At 40.1% G+C, this 18,746-nt stretch overlaps 1 protein-coding gene across 1 annotated transcript in view; it reads left to right on the top strand.

Annotated features, from left to right (window-relative positions):
- LOC136849124 (PAX-interacting protein 1-like) overlaps positions 1-18,746 on the top strand; it is a 408,835-nt gene that overhangs the window by 377,313 nt on the left and 12,776 nt on the right. Inside the window, 1 exon segment of the mRNA XM_067122120.1 lies at positions 3,658-3,737. Within this exon segment, the coding sequence (XP_066978221.1) occupies positions 3,658-3,737 (80 nt within the window).

The raw sequence follows: 18,746 nt of genomic DNA, 5'->3' as shown, positions 1-18,746 counted from the left end.
GAGTCAAAAGCATGTTACTGTATATGCATCATGTGAGAGTTTGCGGAAGCATGAAACTTTACCAGTAACTGTCTCAACTGAGTGAAGAGTAGAAAAACAGTGTCCAGCCAATCTCATGCCTGCAGTATGGTGTCCACTGCCCTAGCTGCTAGTTCTAGCTGTAGAGAGCTGTTCAGAGGAAGCCTGGAGTCCAACAGATGGCAAGCATGTCCACTTGAGTAGTGCCCCAAATCTGCCTCAAGGCTTGCCCTTTTAGCTACAGAGATTGGCAGTGTTCCTCAGGTCTCCTTGGTGTTTATCTGACAAAGTGGCAACAGCTTGCTCTTTCAGCACTAAAGATTGGCCCTTTTCAAATTTTAATGACGATACATTTAGTGAAGTTTTCTTTACATCAGTTATAATGTCTGTAATTTTTATTCTCAGCATAAATTTAATTGAGAATTCTTTTTTCTCTGGTATGAATTTTTCTGTGTAATTTTTTTTGCCACTGGTGAGAGAGCCTTTCCCATAATATAGGATAATAGTTTATTAAAATGATTGCAGGTATCTTTTGTTTTCCAAAGAAAGCCCTGCTTGTTTCACAAATGCTAAATTTTCCTGTCTTGTTTGGTGTTTTGCTCTTTTTGATGCTCAAGTTCATCGGAGCCAGTGAGTTCTAATAGGCTAATGAGTTAGAGGCTAGTTGCAGATTCATGGTATTGTATGTACAGCATAGTTTTTACTACCTTTCTGTCTACTGTTGCGTGGTTTATTGTTCTGGGGAGTAAATTTTTTCTTCCCCTTACTTTGTTTCATTGATTTATAGCTAATTTTTTGCCTTATGGTTGTTTACAGTAGTTAAGTGGTTCAGGTGTTCATTTTCATCAGAGGTTATTATTAGTAGTCTTGTCAGAGGAAGAAATACAGGAATCAGCATTCATTGTTCACTTGCAGCCACTCCTCTTTCTCCCTTTTGTTCAGGACACAAGCAGTTTCCTTCACCACAAGACCTGGTCCTAGATACAATACAGGTAGAGGTCCCCAAGTAAGATCCTGCCAGTAGTCTTGTCAGAGGAAGAATACAGGAATCAGCTTTCATTGTTCACTTGTAGTCACTCCTCTTCTTGCCTTTTGTTTAGGACACAGGTAGTCTCCTTCACCACAAGACCTGGTCCTAGATACAATACAGGTAGAGGTCCCCAAGTAAGGTCCTGCCAGTAGTCTTGTCAGAGGAAGAATACAGGAATCAGCATTCATTGTTCACTTGTAGTCACTCCTCTTCCTGCCTTTTGTTTAGGACATAGGCAGTCTCCTTCACCACAAGACCTGGTCCTGGTTACAATGCAAGTAGAGGTCTCCAAGTAAGATCCTGCCATAGACAATTCTTAGTCATCTTTTCTTTCTAACTGCATGAAGCACCATTCTAGCCACACCATTTACCTGGGAAGCAAAATGTTGGTATACCCAAAGCATATGAAATCAGAAATCTCAAGGTCCATTAAAGAACACATGCTGAGGAACTTTCACACCAGGCTCAGTATAGTGATACACTGATTCCTACAGCTGTGGTATGGACCACAATAGCATCAGTGATCAATAGCTAGCTGCACCAGTGATTTATCACACAGCCAGAGCCCTTAATCACAGAAGAATTAAGACTCAAGATACCAGAGGCCGCGATTAAGGTTGCTCAGAAACAGGAACATTGAGGAACTCTCACACCAGGCTCAGTGGAGTGATACACTGATCCCTACAGCTATGGTATGGACCACAATAGCATTGGTGATCAATAGCTGCACCAGTGATTTATCACACAGCCAGAGCCCTTAATCACAGAAGAATTAAGACTCAAGATACCAGAGGCCTTGATCAAGGTTGCATCAGAAATGGGATCATTGAGTCAGTCTTTTGTCAGTAAATTGAACGTGAGTTCAGTACCTGAAGGCTTCAGCACATGTTATGGTCTTCTTCAAATGAAGCTCCTCCCCCTCATGAAGCCCAGAGATGTAAGGTTACACCACAAAGGATGAGAGATCATATTTTCCTCCTGAGGTTAGCAGAGTACCCAACATATGAGAAGAGGAATCCTGTGACACATGAGGCTCTTGAAGATTAGGTAGACTAGGGCCAAAAGTGCAACATTCTGATAGGTTCTTGTGGAGATTCATCTGAGAGTACTGTATACTCTAGAAAAGTTTATTTAGCTGCAACAGAAATGGTAATTGTTTTCAAGCTGGGGATATAGATCTTTCATTTAGGCTTTTTATGACTAATATGGTGGAGACCCTTGCAGTTATCAGCAGATGAATGTAGCTAGGCAGAATTCTAGTAATGAATATGACAAGCCATTGTAGTCCAGTAGCCCTTTCTTTACTTAACACAAAGATGAGGTTGATGGAATGTTCAAAACATACTGGCTTTACTGGGTTCTGTATGGGAAATCACACCTTTGTTTCCATACCATCCCTGTCCTTTGTCACTTCTGAGGCAGAATTGCTCAAGCATTGTCTAGGCCCAAGTGTTTCGATAAGCTTCACTTGGATAACTATTAGTTCTACCTCTCAGTAAGCCTGTATACATGCTTGCAAGCACTGTTTTCAAGGGAGGAATGCAACATTGAAAGGTAGGCTGGATGTAGCTTCACCTCAAACCTTGGTGTTCTTGGTTCAGAAAGATTTTGGACCAGATCAGTACGAATGTCAGCTTTTGGTTATCTTTATTGCAACCAATGCCAGGGAGATTATATTTCTGTACAAGTTAACAAGGAGCATGTGTATCTTTATAGTTCCTAATTGTCTAGGAATGTTTGCACAGCTCTCTCAATGTTCAGGGGGTACTAGGTGACAAGTGCTAGGTCAGTGGCCATACTACACTAGGAAAAAAGCATATCTTATCTGATCAGCAAACTTAAGTAGCATTTTGGTTAGATAACAGTTAGGTTCCAACTTCTTTTATGACTTGTATGGCCTAGTGGGCAACGCCCTTGCCTTTCAATTGAAAGACCTGGGTTCGATCCTGATGCGAGTCAGAAATTTATTTGTGTTCCACACGTGATTGTATGTTGATTACAGTATTTGTATCTTATTCACTCAGAAGGGATAATTTGAATGAAATGCTGTCAATTGGGTCATTGCTGAGTCGGGAAGTTTGGGAAAACATGCTGGTATGCAACCAGTTAGCTTGCCCAGGTAATTCCTTGGGTGTAGTTGCCCTCAGGGTTCCAACTTCTTTTATGACTTGTATGGCCTAGTGGGCAGCACCCTTGCCTTTCAATTGAAAGACCTGGGTTCGATCCTGGTGTGTCAGAAATTTATTTGTTTCGCACGTGATTGTGTTGATTATTTCTAATATATAATATATACATAATATGTAATTATATATGTATATATATACTATATATTATATATATGTATGTGTGTGTAGGCTGTTGTCTTTGGTTTTGATTGACACACAAGTGGGCTGTGTAAGTAATGTGTAAGCAATGAGTTTGTGTACAAAAATAGATTTTGTTTTTATGAAATATGACATTTCAATCAGTGATTTGGTATTTAGTTAGCTACCGTATTGGTCATGAAGTCTGAAAGTTATCAAGTATGTAAGAAACAAAAATATTTTGAAACTTGTTTTCTAAAGTAGACCACATTGTTGTCTTACTAAAAGATGTTCATTGTATTTCAGGGATGCATCTTATCAGTACCTAATTATTGCAGCTATTCCTGACTCTCATTTGGTACGAGATTTCCTCCGAGAATCACTGCGTAAGTATATTACAATAGATTTTGTTGAATGTTCATTACATCACTACTTTTATTTAATTTTAGTAATTTATTGCTTTTGATTTCTGGAGCAGGTTCATTTTAGATTATTTCTGTGAATCGTACCTAACATTCATATAACTATAATTTTGAGGGAGTCACTCCTTTATTTATGGCTCAGTTAATTTCAGCCACCATAGCCTTAACATCACTTGTAGTGTGCTCTGGTTGTTAGGAAGAATTTTGGTTACTTTTTCTTTGCTACACTGTAAAATCAGTATACAGTACTATAGTACTACCTTTTGTTTTGTCAAATAGTAAGACAGTTCTTGGCAGTAGTTATTGTGGGAATTGTTTGTCTCTGACTAAGTATGATGGGCACATAATGTTTGACTTGTGTTGGTAAGGAATATTTCATTGAAGATTGTTACCCTTTATTTAACAGTTGGCCTGTTAATGTTAAGAAACTGTACATTAAGAACAGGAACTGGAGAGAAGTAGATTGGAACAGGAAACATCCTGTTAAAGAATTTTATTCCAATGTGGAATAGGTTGTTGAAAAACAGGCAGGCCTAGATAGTGACCCTGTGTTCCTGGTAAACCCTCATGAGCAACCCTACATACCAGTGTGTATTCCCGGTCTTCCTTCCCTTCTTCCTGTCCCCGTGATCATTCTCTACAAGCTCTTCCTTTTCTCTTCTCTGCAGTTCAGGCTAGAAAGCAGAAGGATATTCAGTTCCTTCTGTCTTCTGTACTAAGTTACATTCCATAAACATTTGAGAGTGTGTGTTTGCACCCGCATCCGTAGAGGAGCCAGCCTCTGGACTGACATGTGTTAGTTCAGTGACTTCTGTAAAAAGCTGTCTGCCAGGGGACTGAGTTGTGCTGACAGATGGAGGCTTGTGCCCATTACAACTTCCTTCTCAGTTACCTCCACTCCTAACCTGGAAGGAAGTTGGACATCCTTACCCAAGTCCTGGGAGTAGGACAAAATAATTCATAAATCCTTTGGCTCCTTTGGAGCACCTCAAGCAACATTGTGGATTATTAACCCTTAAATGCCGAGCCTCTATTTACAAAAGTGTCTGCCATATGCCAGTAGGGTTTGAGAGTTAGCGCCAAAACGGAAAGAAAGTTTTTTTTTTTTTTTAAATCACAGCACGCTTAGTTTTTAAGATTAAGAGTTCATTTATGGGTCCTTTTTTTCTCATTGCCTGAAGTTTAGTATGCAACCATCAGAAATAAAAAAAGATATCATTATCATATATAGATATTGGAATAAATGACAGCGCGAAAAAATTTTTTATATATAATTGTATACAAATCGCGCTGTGAGCAAAACGGTTAAAGCTAATGAGTTTTTTTTTTTTTCGTTGTATTGTACACTAAATTGCAATGAATTTGGTGTATAACAAATTGTAAAACGATGAAAGCAACACAGAGAAAATATTATCACAAAATGATGCATGAATTCGTAACGCGCGGACGTAAAAAAAAGTATTTTTCAAAAATTCACCATAAATCGAAATATTGTGCTAGGGACTTCCCGTTTGTTGCAGAATGAAGGTAAATGATTGAATATTACTAGAATGTAAGAGTTTTAGCTTACAATTGCAGTTTTCTACCATTTCGGTCAAGTCAAAGTTGACTGAAGGTTGAAATTTCAGCACTTATCATGATTTATATGAAAATATTTCAAAACTGATAAAAGCTACAACCATGAGTTACTTTTTGTTGTATTCTACATGAAATTGCACGCATTTTCACATATAAAACTTTATGTAATGACTAATATAAAATGGTGCAAAACTTACGACAAAGTGACTAAAGAAATTCTGAGATTTTCAGCAGAGTTAGTGCGCGCAGAGGTAAGGAAAAAGTTTTTTCAAAAATTCACCATAAATCGATATACTGTGCTAGAGACTTCTCGTTTGTTGCAAAATGAAGGTAAATGATTGAATATTACTAGAATGTAAGAGTTTTAGCTTACAATTGCATTTTTCGACCATTTCGGTCGAGTCAAAGTTGACCAATGGTAGATATTTGGCCACTTACTGTGATTTATATGAAAATATTTCAAAACTGATAAAAGCTACAACCATGAGTTATTTTTTGTTGTATTCTAAATGAAATTGCACACATATTCATATATAAAACATTATGTATTGGCTAATATAAAACGATGCAAAAATTACAACAAAGTGACTAAAGAATTTCTGAGATTTTCAGCAGAGTTAGTGCACGCGGACGTAAGGAAAAAGTATTTTTCAAAAATTCACCATAAATCGAAATATTGTGCTAGAGACTTCTCGTTTGTTGCAAAATGAAGGTAAATGATTGAATATTACTAGAATGTAAGAGTTTTAGCTTACAATTGCATTTTTCGACCATTTCGGTTGAGTCAAGGTTGACCGAAGGTTGAAATTTTGGCACTTATCCTGATTTATATGAAAATATGTCAAGATTGATTAAAAGCTACAACCATGAGTTATTTTTTGTTGTATTCTACATGAAATTTCGCACATTTTCATATATAAAACTTTATGTAACAGTAATAGAAAACTGTGCAAAAATTACGACAAAGTGATTAAAGAATTTCTGAGATTGTAAGAGCCTGATGCCGTCTCTTCCAAACGCGTGTGTGTTCGCCGTCCATCGGAGTGGTGAGACGTTTGGCGTTTTTACAAACAGAAACATAGACACAATTTGATACAGAAGATTCGTTGGAACCTTATGAGTACATGATTAGAATGCTTGTATGGCAATGCAAGTAGTGGTGATTGTACATACATCAAGATAACAGTGGTTAAGGAGAAACAGACAGAAATATTGTATGGTTGAAATCGCGTTCCTTTAGAGAAAGAAAACAAGATGCTCTTGTTGTCTTGTCCACTCCGATGGACAATGAACACATGAACACACACGTGTTTGGAAGAGACGGCATCAGGCTCTTACAAGATTTTCAGCAGTTAGTGTGGACGTAGGGAAAAAGTTTTTTTTCAAAAATTCACCATAAATCGAAATATTGTGCTAGAGACTTCTCGTTTGTTGCAAAGTGAAGGTAAATGATTGAATATTACTAGAATGTAAGAGTTTTAGCTTACAATTGCATTTTTCGACCATTTCGGTCAAGTCAAATTTGACCGAAGGTTGAAATTTTGGCACTTATCCTGATTTATATGAAAATATGTCAAAATTGATAAAAGCTACAACCATGAGTTATTTTTTGTTGTATTCTACATGAAATTTTGCACATTTTCATATATAAAACTTTATGTAATGGCTAATAGAAAACAGTGCAAAAATTACGACAAAGTGACTAAAGACTTTCTGAGATTTTCAGTAGTTAGCGTGGACGTAAGGAAAAAGTTTTTTCAAAAGTTCATCATAAATCGAATTATTGTGCTAGAGACTTCTCGTTTGTTGCAAAATGAAGGTAAATGATTGAATATTACTAGAATGTAAGAGTTTTAGCTTACAATTGCAGACCATTTTCGTCGAAATCAAATTGACGAAGGTTGAAATTTTGGCACTTATCATGATTTATATGAAAATATGTCAAAATTTTAAATGCTACAACCATGAGTTATTTTTTGTTTTTTACATGAAATTTCACACATTTTCATATATAAAACTTTATGTAACGACTAATAGAAAACAGTGCAAAATTATGAGAAGATGACTGAAGAATTTCTGAGATTTTCAGCAGAAGGAAAAAGTTTTTTCAAAATTCATAAATTGAAAATTTTGATCATTTGTTGCAAAATGAAGGTAAGTGATTGAATATTTAGAAAAGGGTTTTAGCGGATAATTGCACCATTTTATCAGGTTGATGATTTATATGAAAATATGTCAAAATTGATAAATGCTACAACCATGAGTTATTTTTTGTTGTATTCTACATGAAATTTCACACATTTTCATATATAAAACTTTATGTAACGACTAATAGAAAACAGTGCAAAAATTATGAGAAGATGACTGAAGAATTTCTGAGATTTTCAGCAGAGTTAGCGTGGACGTAAGGAAAAAGTTTTTTCAAAAATTCACCATAAATTGAAATATTGTGCTAGGGACTTATCATTTGTTGCAAAATGAAGGTAAGTGATTGAATATTACTAGAATGTAAGGGTTTTAGCGTACAATTGCATTTTTCGACCATTTCGGTCGAGTCAAAGTTGACCGAAGGTTGAAATTTTGGCACTTATCATGATTTATATGAAAATATGTCAAAATTGATAAAAGCTACAACCATGAGTTATTTTTGTTGCATTCTACATGAAATTGCGCACATTTTCATATATAAAACTTTATGTAACGGCTAATAGAAAACAGTGCAAAAATTACGACAAAGTGACTAAAGAATTTCTGAGATTTTCAGCAGAGTTAGGGTGGATGTAAGGAAGTTTTTTTCAAAAATTCACCATAAATTGAAATATTGTGCTAGAGACTTCTTGTTTGTTGCAAAATGAAGGTAAATGATTGAATATTACTAGACTGTAAGAGTTTTAGCTTACAATTGCATTTTTCGACCATTTTGGTCGAGTCAAAGTTGACCGAAGGTTGAAATTTTGGCACTTATCATGATTTATATGAAAATATTTCAAAATTGATAAAAGCTACAACCATGAGTTATTTTTTGTTGTATTCTACATGAAATTGCACACATTTTCATATATAAAACTTTATGTAAAGGCTAATAGAAAACGGGGCAAAACTTACGACAAAGTGACTAAAGAATTTCTGAGATTTTCAGCAGAGTTAGCTGATGCTTTATTTATTTTTCGCAAACGAGGCCTATAAGTATTTTTCTGCAAATATTTAAAGAAACTTTTTGTAGTCGACGTATTTTACGTCCACTCGGCACCCGACAGACAACTTTTGTCACCGTAAAATATGTCCAGTTGGCATTAAAGGGTTAAGGTATATATTGTCCAAGTTTGGAAATTAAAACTGATTACATAACATTGTAAGGGTAATGTTCTAACTTTTTTTCAGGTAGTTTTGTTGCCCTTGCACATACTCTTATTCAAGTACCTTTGGGTGCTTGAATACTGCATGGGTTCTCATGACGTGCAAAAATCAACAGATTGGTATCTTTTTTTTTTTATTTAATTTTGATTTCTTTGCTACTTGAAGTTCATACCACAAGGAGTTACCTAGTACAGGCAGTCCCCAGTTATCGATGGGGGTTCCGTATACTGACGGCATGTCGATAAGCGAAAATCGCAGATAACTGAAAATCAGCAATTTTCGGCGCATATTGGCGCCGATGACCGGAGATTGGCACCTCTGTTAGGTATCTATTAAAGCCAATACCTGATTATCGGCACCAGTAAATGGAAATCAATGCATATCAGCGCCGAAAATCACCAATTTTCGTCACTAGACAAGCCACTGTAAAACCAGATTGCAGATAACTGGGAACTGCCTGTAACCTTTTGTTCTCCCTTGCCATATCATATTTTCTTTAGCACTTATGTTATTGTTTGTTTACATTTGTATTATGACAAGATTAACTTAAGGGAATCAATGATTTTGAGTTTATGAATACGTTTTTTTGCAGTAAACTTTCTGTGGACAAATATTTCTATAAATCTTCAGCTTAAAACCCTAATGGACAGTGTCAACAGACTGTAAACCCAGGAGGGCTGCAAAGGGAAATCAGCCTGCAGAGAGAGACAGTTTATAGGAAAAGGTCGTAAATAAGTATGAGCGAATATAAAATAAAATCAATACACCTGAAATTCAGGAGATGTCAGCAGAGAGCAGGAATGAATTTGCTCCTCACATGAATATGTTGATGAGAAGATTCTGCAACTACACTTGGCAAACTATTCCACATTTTAATTGTAGCCAATATAAACTCCTAGCAAACTGAGTACAGGCAGTCCTTGGTTATCGGCAGCCTCGGTTATTGGCGATCTGGTTTTATGGCGCTTGTCTAGCGACGATGACTGGATTTTTGACACCAATCTCCAGTTAGCAGCTCTGATCCCCGGTTATTGACGCTGATCCCCCAGTTATTGGCAACACCAATCCCCAGTTATCGGCGCAAATAACTGGATATCAGTGCCAATAACCGGGGATCGGCGTTATTATCGCCAATTTTCGGTTATTGGCGATTTTCGGTTATCGTCATGCTGTCGGGAACGGAACCCCCACCGATAACCGGGGACTGCCTGTAATATTAAACCTGATGCTTGAAACAGCAAAAACAGCTTAGTCAGTTAAAGAAGAGTGCAGAGGATGCTTGTTGTTGTAGCACATTTTATGCAACAAACTTTATGAACTCACTGTGTGTCTGTGCCACTAATCAACATTGAGAGTTTGCAAAATTAACTTGACTGATGACGTAATCTAGCCAAGACTTTGAGATGAGATTCAGTGCAGGAAAACCTCACTTGGGAACAGTACTCCAAACATGGAAGAAAAAAGTTAAAACACCTAGATATGAAAGCATATCCCAAAACTTTCTGAAACATTTGTACAAGATAGCAACATTTTGGGTAACAGCTGAAGCAGTGTTACTCATATATTTCGCAAAAGTCAGTTTCTTATCAAAAGTTACACCTAAAATCTTAAAAGAGTCACTGACATTTAAAACCTCACCATTTAAATGTACAGTCATACCTCGAAATTACGCGAGGTTAGGTTCCGGAGCCCCTCGTGCAAGGTGAATTTTCACGTAAGTTTGGCTTGGTCTTTAAAAATGCTAATAAATGTTTATTTCCAGAGTTTAAGTACTAAATATGACCCTAATCATGCTCATTTAAAAGCTAACTTTTAAATGAACTAAAGTTAGTGTAATTTTATTTAAAATTTAGCTTATTACCCTTAAAAAAGGAATACAGTAAATGGTTGACATAAAAATTGAGTACTGCACAGTTTCATAATAGCGCATTTACAGTAGGTGCGTACGTATACTAATGTTACCCCTAATTCATGGGATGCCGTTTTCTTTGTCACTTTGAGTAAAAGCCGTTTTCTTTGCGTCACTAGGCAAAACGTCAGTCAACAAAAGTACAATTCCATAAAACATCGAAAACATGTACATAATGTTCGTAGAAGGTAGTACAGTACAGGTAAAATTCAATCAATTTAAAATTATATACTGTACAGGTAATGACGTACAGAGAATAATAAGTTGTAAACGTATGTTTGAGCGCTAACTACGAATGATGAGAGAGAGAGAGAGAGATACTGTAATAAAGTAACTGTACTCCTTTTGTATCGTATTTATGTAAAATATATAAATACAAATTTTCCATTCTGATTTTACACCTAAAAACATGAAAACTTAAAAATTATACACACTTTCTACAGGGTATCATCTTTGAAAAATGCAGGGTATCACATCTTGTAAAAGTACACCAACTGAACGTGCTGTAATTACATGCATATACAGATTGCACCAGCACTTTTCTCCGAGGTGAACAGAGTAATTTTCAAAGAATGACACTTAAACAACTCTTAGTTACATCTCTGATATTACATTAAAGAATTCATTTTATCAAATGAGCGCGATTGAGCCACCTCATCTCAAGGTCATGTAAAGTCCTTGTGACAAAGACTTTGCAAATGGACATAATACTTGTATGATATTTATGTACAGAAATATAAATATAAATTTTCCATATCGATTTTACAGTTAAAAGCATGAAAACTTATAAATGTACTTCAAACATTAAACAAGCATTTTCTGCAGGGTATCATCTTTGAAAAGTGCAGTAACTTTGGAAATGGGTATCACATCTTGTAAAAGTACACTAAGTGAATGTGCTGAAATTACCTTTGCATCATATTTATGCATGTATAAAAATAAAAATAATACATTTTCGATACAGATTGTACACATGAAAGCATGAAATGCATTTTTCATAGAGATTTTGCACATTAAAACATCAAATGCATTTTTCATACAGATTTTACACATAGAAGCATGAAATGCATTTTTCATACAGATTTTACACATAAAAGAATGAAATGCATTTTTCATACAGATTTTACACATAAAAGCATGAAAACTTGTAAATTACTTCAAAAATTAAACACCCACTTCTGCAGGGTTTCTCGAGAATTTCGTGTGTCTGTGAAAAAATTGCGTATGCCCATTAGTTAGGTTCCAGTGAAAAGTTCGTGTGTGTGTGAATTCGTGCAACTCGAATCGTGTAAGATTGAAGTATTACTGTAAATCAGGATGCAAAGACAAAAGAGTTCTGGATCAACTAACCATCATACTTTGAGTTTTAGAAGGGTTAAGCCTCATGCCCCAAAGCCTACTCCACTCATGGATATGTCAGTTCTCTGTTTAAGATTCAACAACCACAGACCAAAGGTGAGGAGAATGGACAACAGCTAAAAGATTAGTATTATCAGTGTATGCAATCAGTTTGTTCTCCAGACTTGGCCATATGTCATTAGTGCCTGTGTAGATAATAAATGACATTACTAAAGCTACTATACTGGCCATCAACACAGGCCTTCTGGGTTCTGCCGTGTATTAAAACTTCATTTGAAATATTAATAAAAGATCCACCAATTCCCAGTTATCTTAGCATGCAAATAAGTTCTTTATAATTCACGCAGTCAAAGGCTGCACTAAAATCTAGACAGGCCATGCATGCCTTTGCACCCTTATCAAGAGTACTCTGGGAGATGTAGATATTGATGAGAGTACACCACAAGTACTAAGGCCTTCATGAAACCAAAACTATAATGATGGTAGCAGTTTATTATCTTCAAAAGCCCTACAAAGATGTTTGGACAGCAGCTTCTTGAAAACTATAGATAAAGCAGGGGTTATTGAAACTGGCCCATAATCAGAGGGGCATGAGGACAGGTAATGCAGCAGTATTTCCCATACTCCAAAGAGAAGGAAAACTTCCAAGTCCAACTAATCTTCTAAAGTAGTAGTGATCTCAGGAGTAATGAAATCAGCAGTCTTTTCAAAAGAGATTGGATTGATCACGTTGAGAGGGCATGCCACCATAATTGTGAAGGCCCAGAAGCAAAGCTTTGACTATTTTAGACCTGAAGGCCATTGAACACAGCTTAGGCTCTGGAAGCGTGACTAAGGCAACACCACAGACTTACCACACTGTTTGCTCTTAAAGACTTGAGCCAAAATTTCTGCCTTCTGTTTAGGGCAACATACAGCAGTTCCATCAGTTCCTACAAGGGGAATCATCGCCACCTGAGCTTGACTTCTAAGGTCAGTGAAAAGGGATTTTGACATAGGAAAAATCTATTTCTGAGGGAAGACCTGTGTCACCCGGTGAAATAACCATTAAGCACTTATTTCTAGGTATAATCATTGCTAAGAATACCAGAGAAAAAAAGCTATCAGGAATGCTGGGGTTACTACCCCCAGTTCGATCATCTATTAATCAAATAGACGTCGGTATATAAAAGAGTGAGTGTATGATGTCACTGCCACAGGCCTCTGCTCTGTAGAGATTCCCCATCTCAAAACCCTGGAAAGTGAGGAGCCGACACACCGCCAAACCCCACCGTCCAGCCAACCAACGCGCCCGGCGCCATCTTGAACTCATTCCAGGCTAGCACCCACCCCCCAAGCTTGGTATGCCTACCAGGGTGGGAAGCGCAGAACATGGGTGGGTCACCGGGTGACACAGGTCTTCCCTCAGAAATAGATTTTTCCTATGTCAAAATCCCTTTTCAGAGTTCGACCTGTGTCACCCGGTGAAATTGTAATAGAGAATCATACAAAGCTTGGAGAAACCCCTTATTCTAAGATAACTTCTAAGATGGAGATAAATAAAAGTACCAGTATAAATTTTAGTTTAATTATCCCAGCAGCAAAATTATGGCATGAATAATAAAACAGGATAAACATGATCAATAATAGGGGTAAATATATACAGAAAAACTGAGACACTTAAAAGCTAACATAATAATAACTGTACAATATAACATAGCCAGGAGTCAGGCTGTGAAGCATGCCTGATCCAAGAGTAGATGGCCAGGTAAGTAAATGAGGCAGGCAGGTGAGAGAGGAAAAGGACAGGGTAATAAAGAGCATATACATTAATGTAGGGCGGAAGGAACAATGCTTCCTGCCGCCACTGTAGAGAATTTCAGGGCCTCCAGTGATTTAAGATAGTGGCGCTTGAACACTGATGGAGATTTCCAACCCCTATATTTTTTAAGTTCTTCAAAATTCATATTATGGAAATAATTAGTGGAGGTGGCCACTGCTCGGATATCATGAACCTTAGGAACTGAATCCGGGTTAGCTTGTTTAATAAAATAGAGTATTTGTTGTATGATGGCCTTTAAGGAAATTGTTCCTCCTTTTTCCCTGATAAAGAGAGGACCAGACAAAACCTTAGAAGTTCTATGTAAATAGGCCTTTAAAGTAGTAACTGGGCATAAGGACGGGTCCTGTGGAAGGGGGATAACCTTCCAAGGGGACCACCTATCCTGTGGATCTTCATTTTTAGCTAAAAACCTTTGATCCGGGGATAGTAGAACTTCTCTTGACGGGAGGAAATCAATATGGTCCGCCCCTCTAGAGAGAGCGGACAGTTCCGAAATTCTGGCACCTGAAGCTAGGCTAATTAAGAATAACGTTTTCCTTAACAGACTCAAATATGAACACTGTTCATTATCAGTGTCCGATGCTAATTTCAGTACGTCATTTAGGAACCAGGAAACCGTGTGTGGGAGGGTTGCTGGTCTCAAACGAGCGCATGCTCTAGGGATTGATGAAAAGTAAGAATCTGTCAAGTCAATATTGAAGCCGTGTAAAAATATCTTTTTTAAAGCTGACTTTGCTGTAGTAATAGTACTGGAAGCCAGTCCTTTTTCAAACAATGACCTGAAGAATGATATTGCCAGATTCGTGGTCATCACTTTAGCTTCAGATTCTTTCAGGAATAATGCTAACTTTTTAACAGCTGAATCATACTGTTCGAGAGTAGAACCCGTTTATCTGATTCTAAGAATAGTGTATTAACGGGATCAATATCCGCACCTCTCTGAGCAGCGAATTTCATGAAGTCCACAAAGCCAGGGCATTTAGAATTCTTGAGGAAGCTGACACAGTCCGAGTTTGTACTATTTGAGTCAACTGTGGCCTGGGTATTTGAATACACCGGAGCTTCAACTCCAGAAGAAGAGGAAACCAACTGCTCTTCGGCCAATTGGGTGCCACCAGAGCCACTTGGCCTTTGAATGACCTGAGCTTGTGTAAAACTTTCATCAACAGGTTTATTGGTGGAAACAGATAGATTTTCTGCCTCATGTTCCAATCTATTGACATTGCATCTGTGGAGTGAGCCAGAGGGTCCAGGTTGGGAGCAACGTAACATGGAAGTTTGTGGTTGCTCTCTGTGGCAAACAAGTCTACCTGGAGACCTGGGACCTGACGCCGAATCCACTCGAATGATGTTTTGTCCAGGGACCATTCCGACTCCAGCGGAGTTGTCCTGGATAGAGAGTCTGCAATGACATTCGGACACCTGCCAGATGGGTGGCTGATAGGTGCCAACAGTGTTTTCTTGCCAGGGAGAAAATTGCTATCATCACTTGATTGATCCGGCTCGACTTGGAACCCCCTGTTTATACAATGCACTACTACTGCACTGTCCAGAACCAACCTGATATGTATCTGTCTGGATGGGCGTAGTTTTTCAGAGTTAGAAATACTGCCATTGCTTCTAGAATGTTGATATGGAACTGGCGGAACATTGTGGACCACGTTCCTTGAACTTTTTGTGTTGGGAATATCCTCCCCACCCGCTTAGGGAGGCATCTGTGTGAATAACCAGAGATGGGGAGGAAACTGGAGGGTACTGATTTTGAAAGACTCTTGACTGTCGACCATGGCCGGAGTCTTTTCCTCAGCACTAGCGGAATTAATGACACCTTGTCTCTGAGTTTGATGTTGGCTCGTCTCCGCCACACCCTGTTTATATCTTTCAGTTTGGCTTTCAGAAGCAGGTCTGTGACCGATGCAAACTGAAGTTTAACCCAGGACCCTTTCCTGAGTACGGCGAGTGGCTTTCCTGCTTTTGAGGAACTGCCTGGTGGCTTTGGCTATTTCCCTCCTTTTGGCTGGCGGAAGGGACAGTTTGTGTGAGTTCAGGTCCCACTGGATACCTAGTCACTGAAATCGAGCCTCCGGAACTAGGCGGGATTTCTCCCTGTTTATTTGGAAGCCTAGGGACTCCAGGAAGTCGATCACTATGGCTGTTGCTTTCCGGCACTCCTCAGCGTTGGATGCCCAAATAATCCAATCGTCCAGGTATGCGGCTAACATGATCCCCTGGGACCGTAACTGTTGAACTACTGTTTCTGCCAGCTTGGTGAATATTCTGGGCGCTATGTTGAGCCCGAATGGCATGACTCTGAATGAGTAAGCCTGTTTTCCTAGTCTGAACCCTAGGTAAGGAGAGAAGTTTCTCGCAATCGGGACGTGATACTATGCGTCTGAAAGATCTATAGAGGTGGTGACGGCTCCACAAGGAAGTAGAGTCCGCACCTGCGAGATTGTAAGCATGCGAAATTTGTCGCATTGAATGTAAAGATTGAGACGAGACAAGTCTAAGATTACTCTTTGCTGACTGGAGCCTTTCTTCGGAACGCTGAACAGTCTGCCTTGGAATTTCAGGTGTCTCACTTTCTTTATAGCCCTCTTTTGAAGCAGGCCCTTTGCAAAATTCAGGAGAGCTTTGGATGGGGGCTGATGGAACCTGACTAGTGGAGGAGGATCCTTGCTCCAGCTCCATCCCAGACCTTTGGAGACTATGCTGTGGGCCCACGGACTGAAGGTCCACTGGTCTCGAAAGAGATACAGCCTCCCGCCTACCTGAGGAGACTCATTGGGAGGGGGAGGGCTTACTTCCTCTACTGCCTCGGCCTCCTCTCCCTCGAGAGGGGGAACGAAATGCAGCTCTACCTCTGAAGGAGGCTCTTGCTCTGCTTCCTCTTGCGTTCCGGTTGAAACCCCGAAACGAACCCTGGCTTTCAAACGAGGCGTTGAAAGCCAGAGACGTCACATAGGTTGGGGAAGCAAGAGAATGCTGAGCAGGCTGCATCAGCACGAATTGTTGAGGCTGGGCCTTGGAAGTTGAAGGCTGACTGACCTGGGCAACCGGTACAGGTTGCATTATGGTCTGGGTATGGGGCGTCTTATACCTCCTGAACTTCTTCCCTGGTTTAGCATGGGTTCCGGCGGACTCGGAGGCCTTCCTCTTGAAAGGAAGACCCCAGCGGGAGCGGAGACTTTGATTTGCCCTGGTTGCTTCTGCCAGGACACTGCTCACTTCGCTCTCGGGGAAGATGTTGGCACCCCAGATAGAGCTTTTCATGAGCCTGTTAGGTTCATGCCTTATGGTGGCGTCCGCGAAGATATGTTTGCGGCAATTCATTCTCGCCACGATAAAGTCAGCTAGGTCCGCCTGGAATCCCGCCAGCAGGGATTTGGTTAGGACCTGGAAGAGTTGATCCTCTGAATAAACAACCGCTGTTGCTTCTGTCAGGCACAGGGAATTCATGGAACGACTCAACCTGCACCTGGCCTCAAACTCCGCCTTTAGAAGAGCCTCCAGAATCTTGGGAAGCTGTTCACTGAACAATGATGAAGCGCACTCTGGGTCGAGTTTGCCCACCGTAAACGTGGCTGGAGCTCCCAACCAAAATTCCGAATCTCTGGGGAAGACCAAAGAAGTGGGATCTGTCTCCCGGAGCTGAGGCAGCGGTTTACCGTCGATGCATGCCTGACAGGTCAGCAAGGCTACCTTCGACATGCAGGGAGTGGGGACTCTATCCCCAAAGAGAACATAGTGAAGTTCCCTTTGAAGGGGGTCAGCTTAGTGTTCTCTGCCTCCCCACTCCGTCAGGGTGCGCAGCAAGGCAGATTGGGCTTGGTCCCTCGGGAAAATGACCGTTTCCTTTGGGACTTTTTCTGACCTGATCCAAGCCTCTTCTGTCAGTCTGGCGTAGCCTGGGTAGGGAGGCACCAGGTCGGGTGGGAAGAACTCCAACTCTGCCAACCTGCGTGTCCCCAAGCCCTCAATAGTAAGGGTATCTTCATGCTGAGGAGCATGAAGAGCCAAACGCCAAGGGTTTCCCTTATCAAAAGGAGGAAGGGCGGAGGCATCCGGAATGGGGTATGACTGCGCCGCCCCTCCGGAGCGCACGAACCCGGAGAGCACGCTCTCCTGGTTCTGCTTCCTCTCAGATAAAGACTTCCAATGTTCGTCGGAAGCCTTAAGGCCCGAGGCGAGCTGAGAAGAGATATGGCTTAACCTGTCCTCTACCTTTTTGTCTATGCTTTGCAGAAGAAAATCTGCAAAGGCTTGAGGGTCAAAGTTAGGTTGAGGGGGGAGGTTCACCTTAACTTCCCTGGGTCTCGACCCCTTGACAGGGCGAGTAGACTTACTAGTTGAAGCCACCGGACTAGACGCCCGTGACTTCAAGGGAGCTGCAGGTTTAGTCTTTGGAGATCTAGAGGACTTATAGCCCTTAGACTTCAAGGTTCTCTTCACCTTGGGGACAGTAGACCTCGACCTGTCCTCAAGGTAAGTGGACTTCTGGAATCCCTGAAAAGAAGAAGTTGAAGAAGAAGGAGAGTTAAAAAGGGGGCTCGCTCCCCCTGCCTCACTTACCTCCTTACCTTCTACCTGGTCCGGATCGATATTCATAGGCTCTCTGTCAAGGTTGATGGCCGCCACTTCTTCTGTTACTTCCCCGCACAGGTTATCATCTTGGGAGGGTTGTGTCTCAACCCGGATCTGCTCGATCAATGGGGCGGCTACTTCCGCCGGGACTGCGGCTGAGATCCGGGCGCCGGGGTAGAGGAGATTACAAATGGTCTCCGACAGAACATAAGGTCTCCCCGACGGGACGTTCCTCCCAAATCCGCTGACCCATGCCTTCAGGGTTGACAGCGAAGAATCGCGGGAAGTACGGTCAGACTGAAAGAGAAGGAAGGCTTACTAAACCAGTCACCGGACGTCATATTAATCAGTATAAGCAAAGAAG

Source organism: Macrobrachium rosenbergii, chromosome 2, assembly GCF_040412425.1.
Source record: "Macrobrachium rosenbergii isolate ZJJX-2024 chromosome 2, ASM4041242v1, whole genome shotgun sequence".
In the NCBI taxonomy this organism is placed as follows: Eukaryota; Metazoa; Arthropoda; class Malacostraca; order Decapoda; family Palaemonidae; genus Macrobrachium; species Macrobrachium rosenbergii.
Note: the sequence above shows the minus strand (reverse complement) of the source record. Positions and strands in the feature narration are given on the sequence as shown.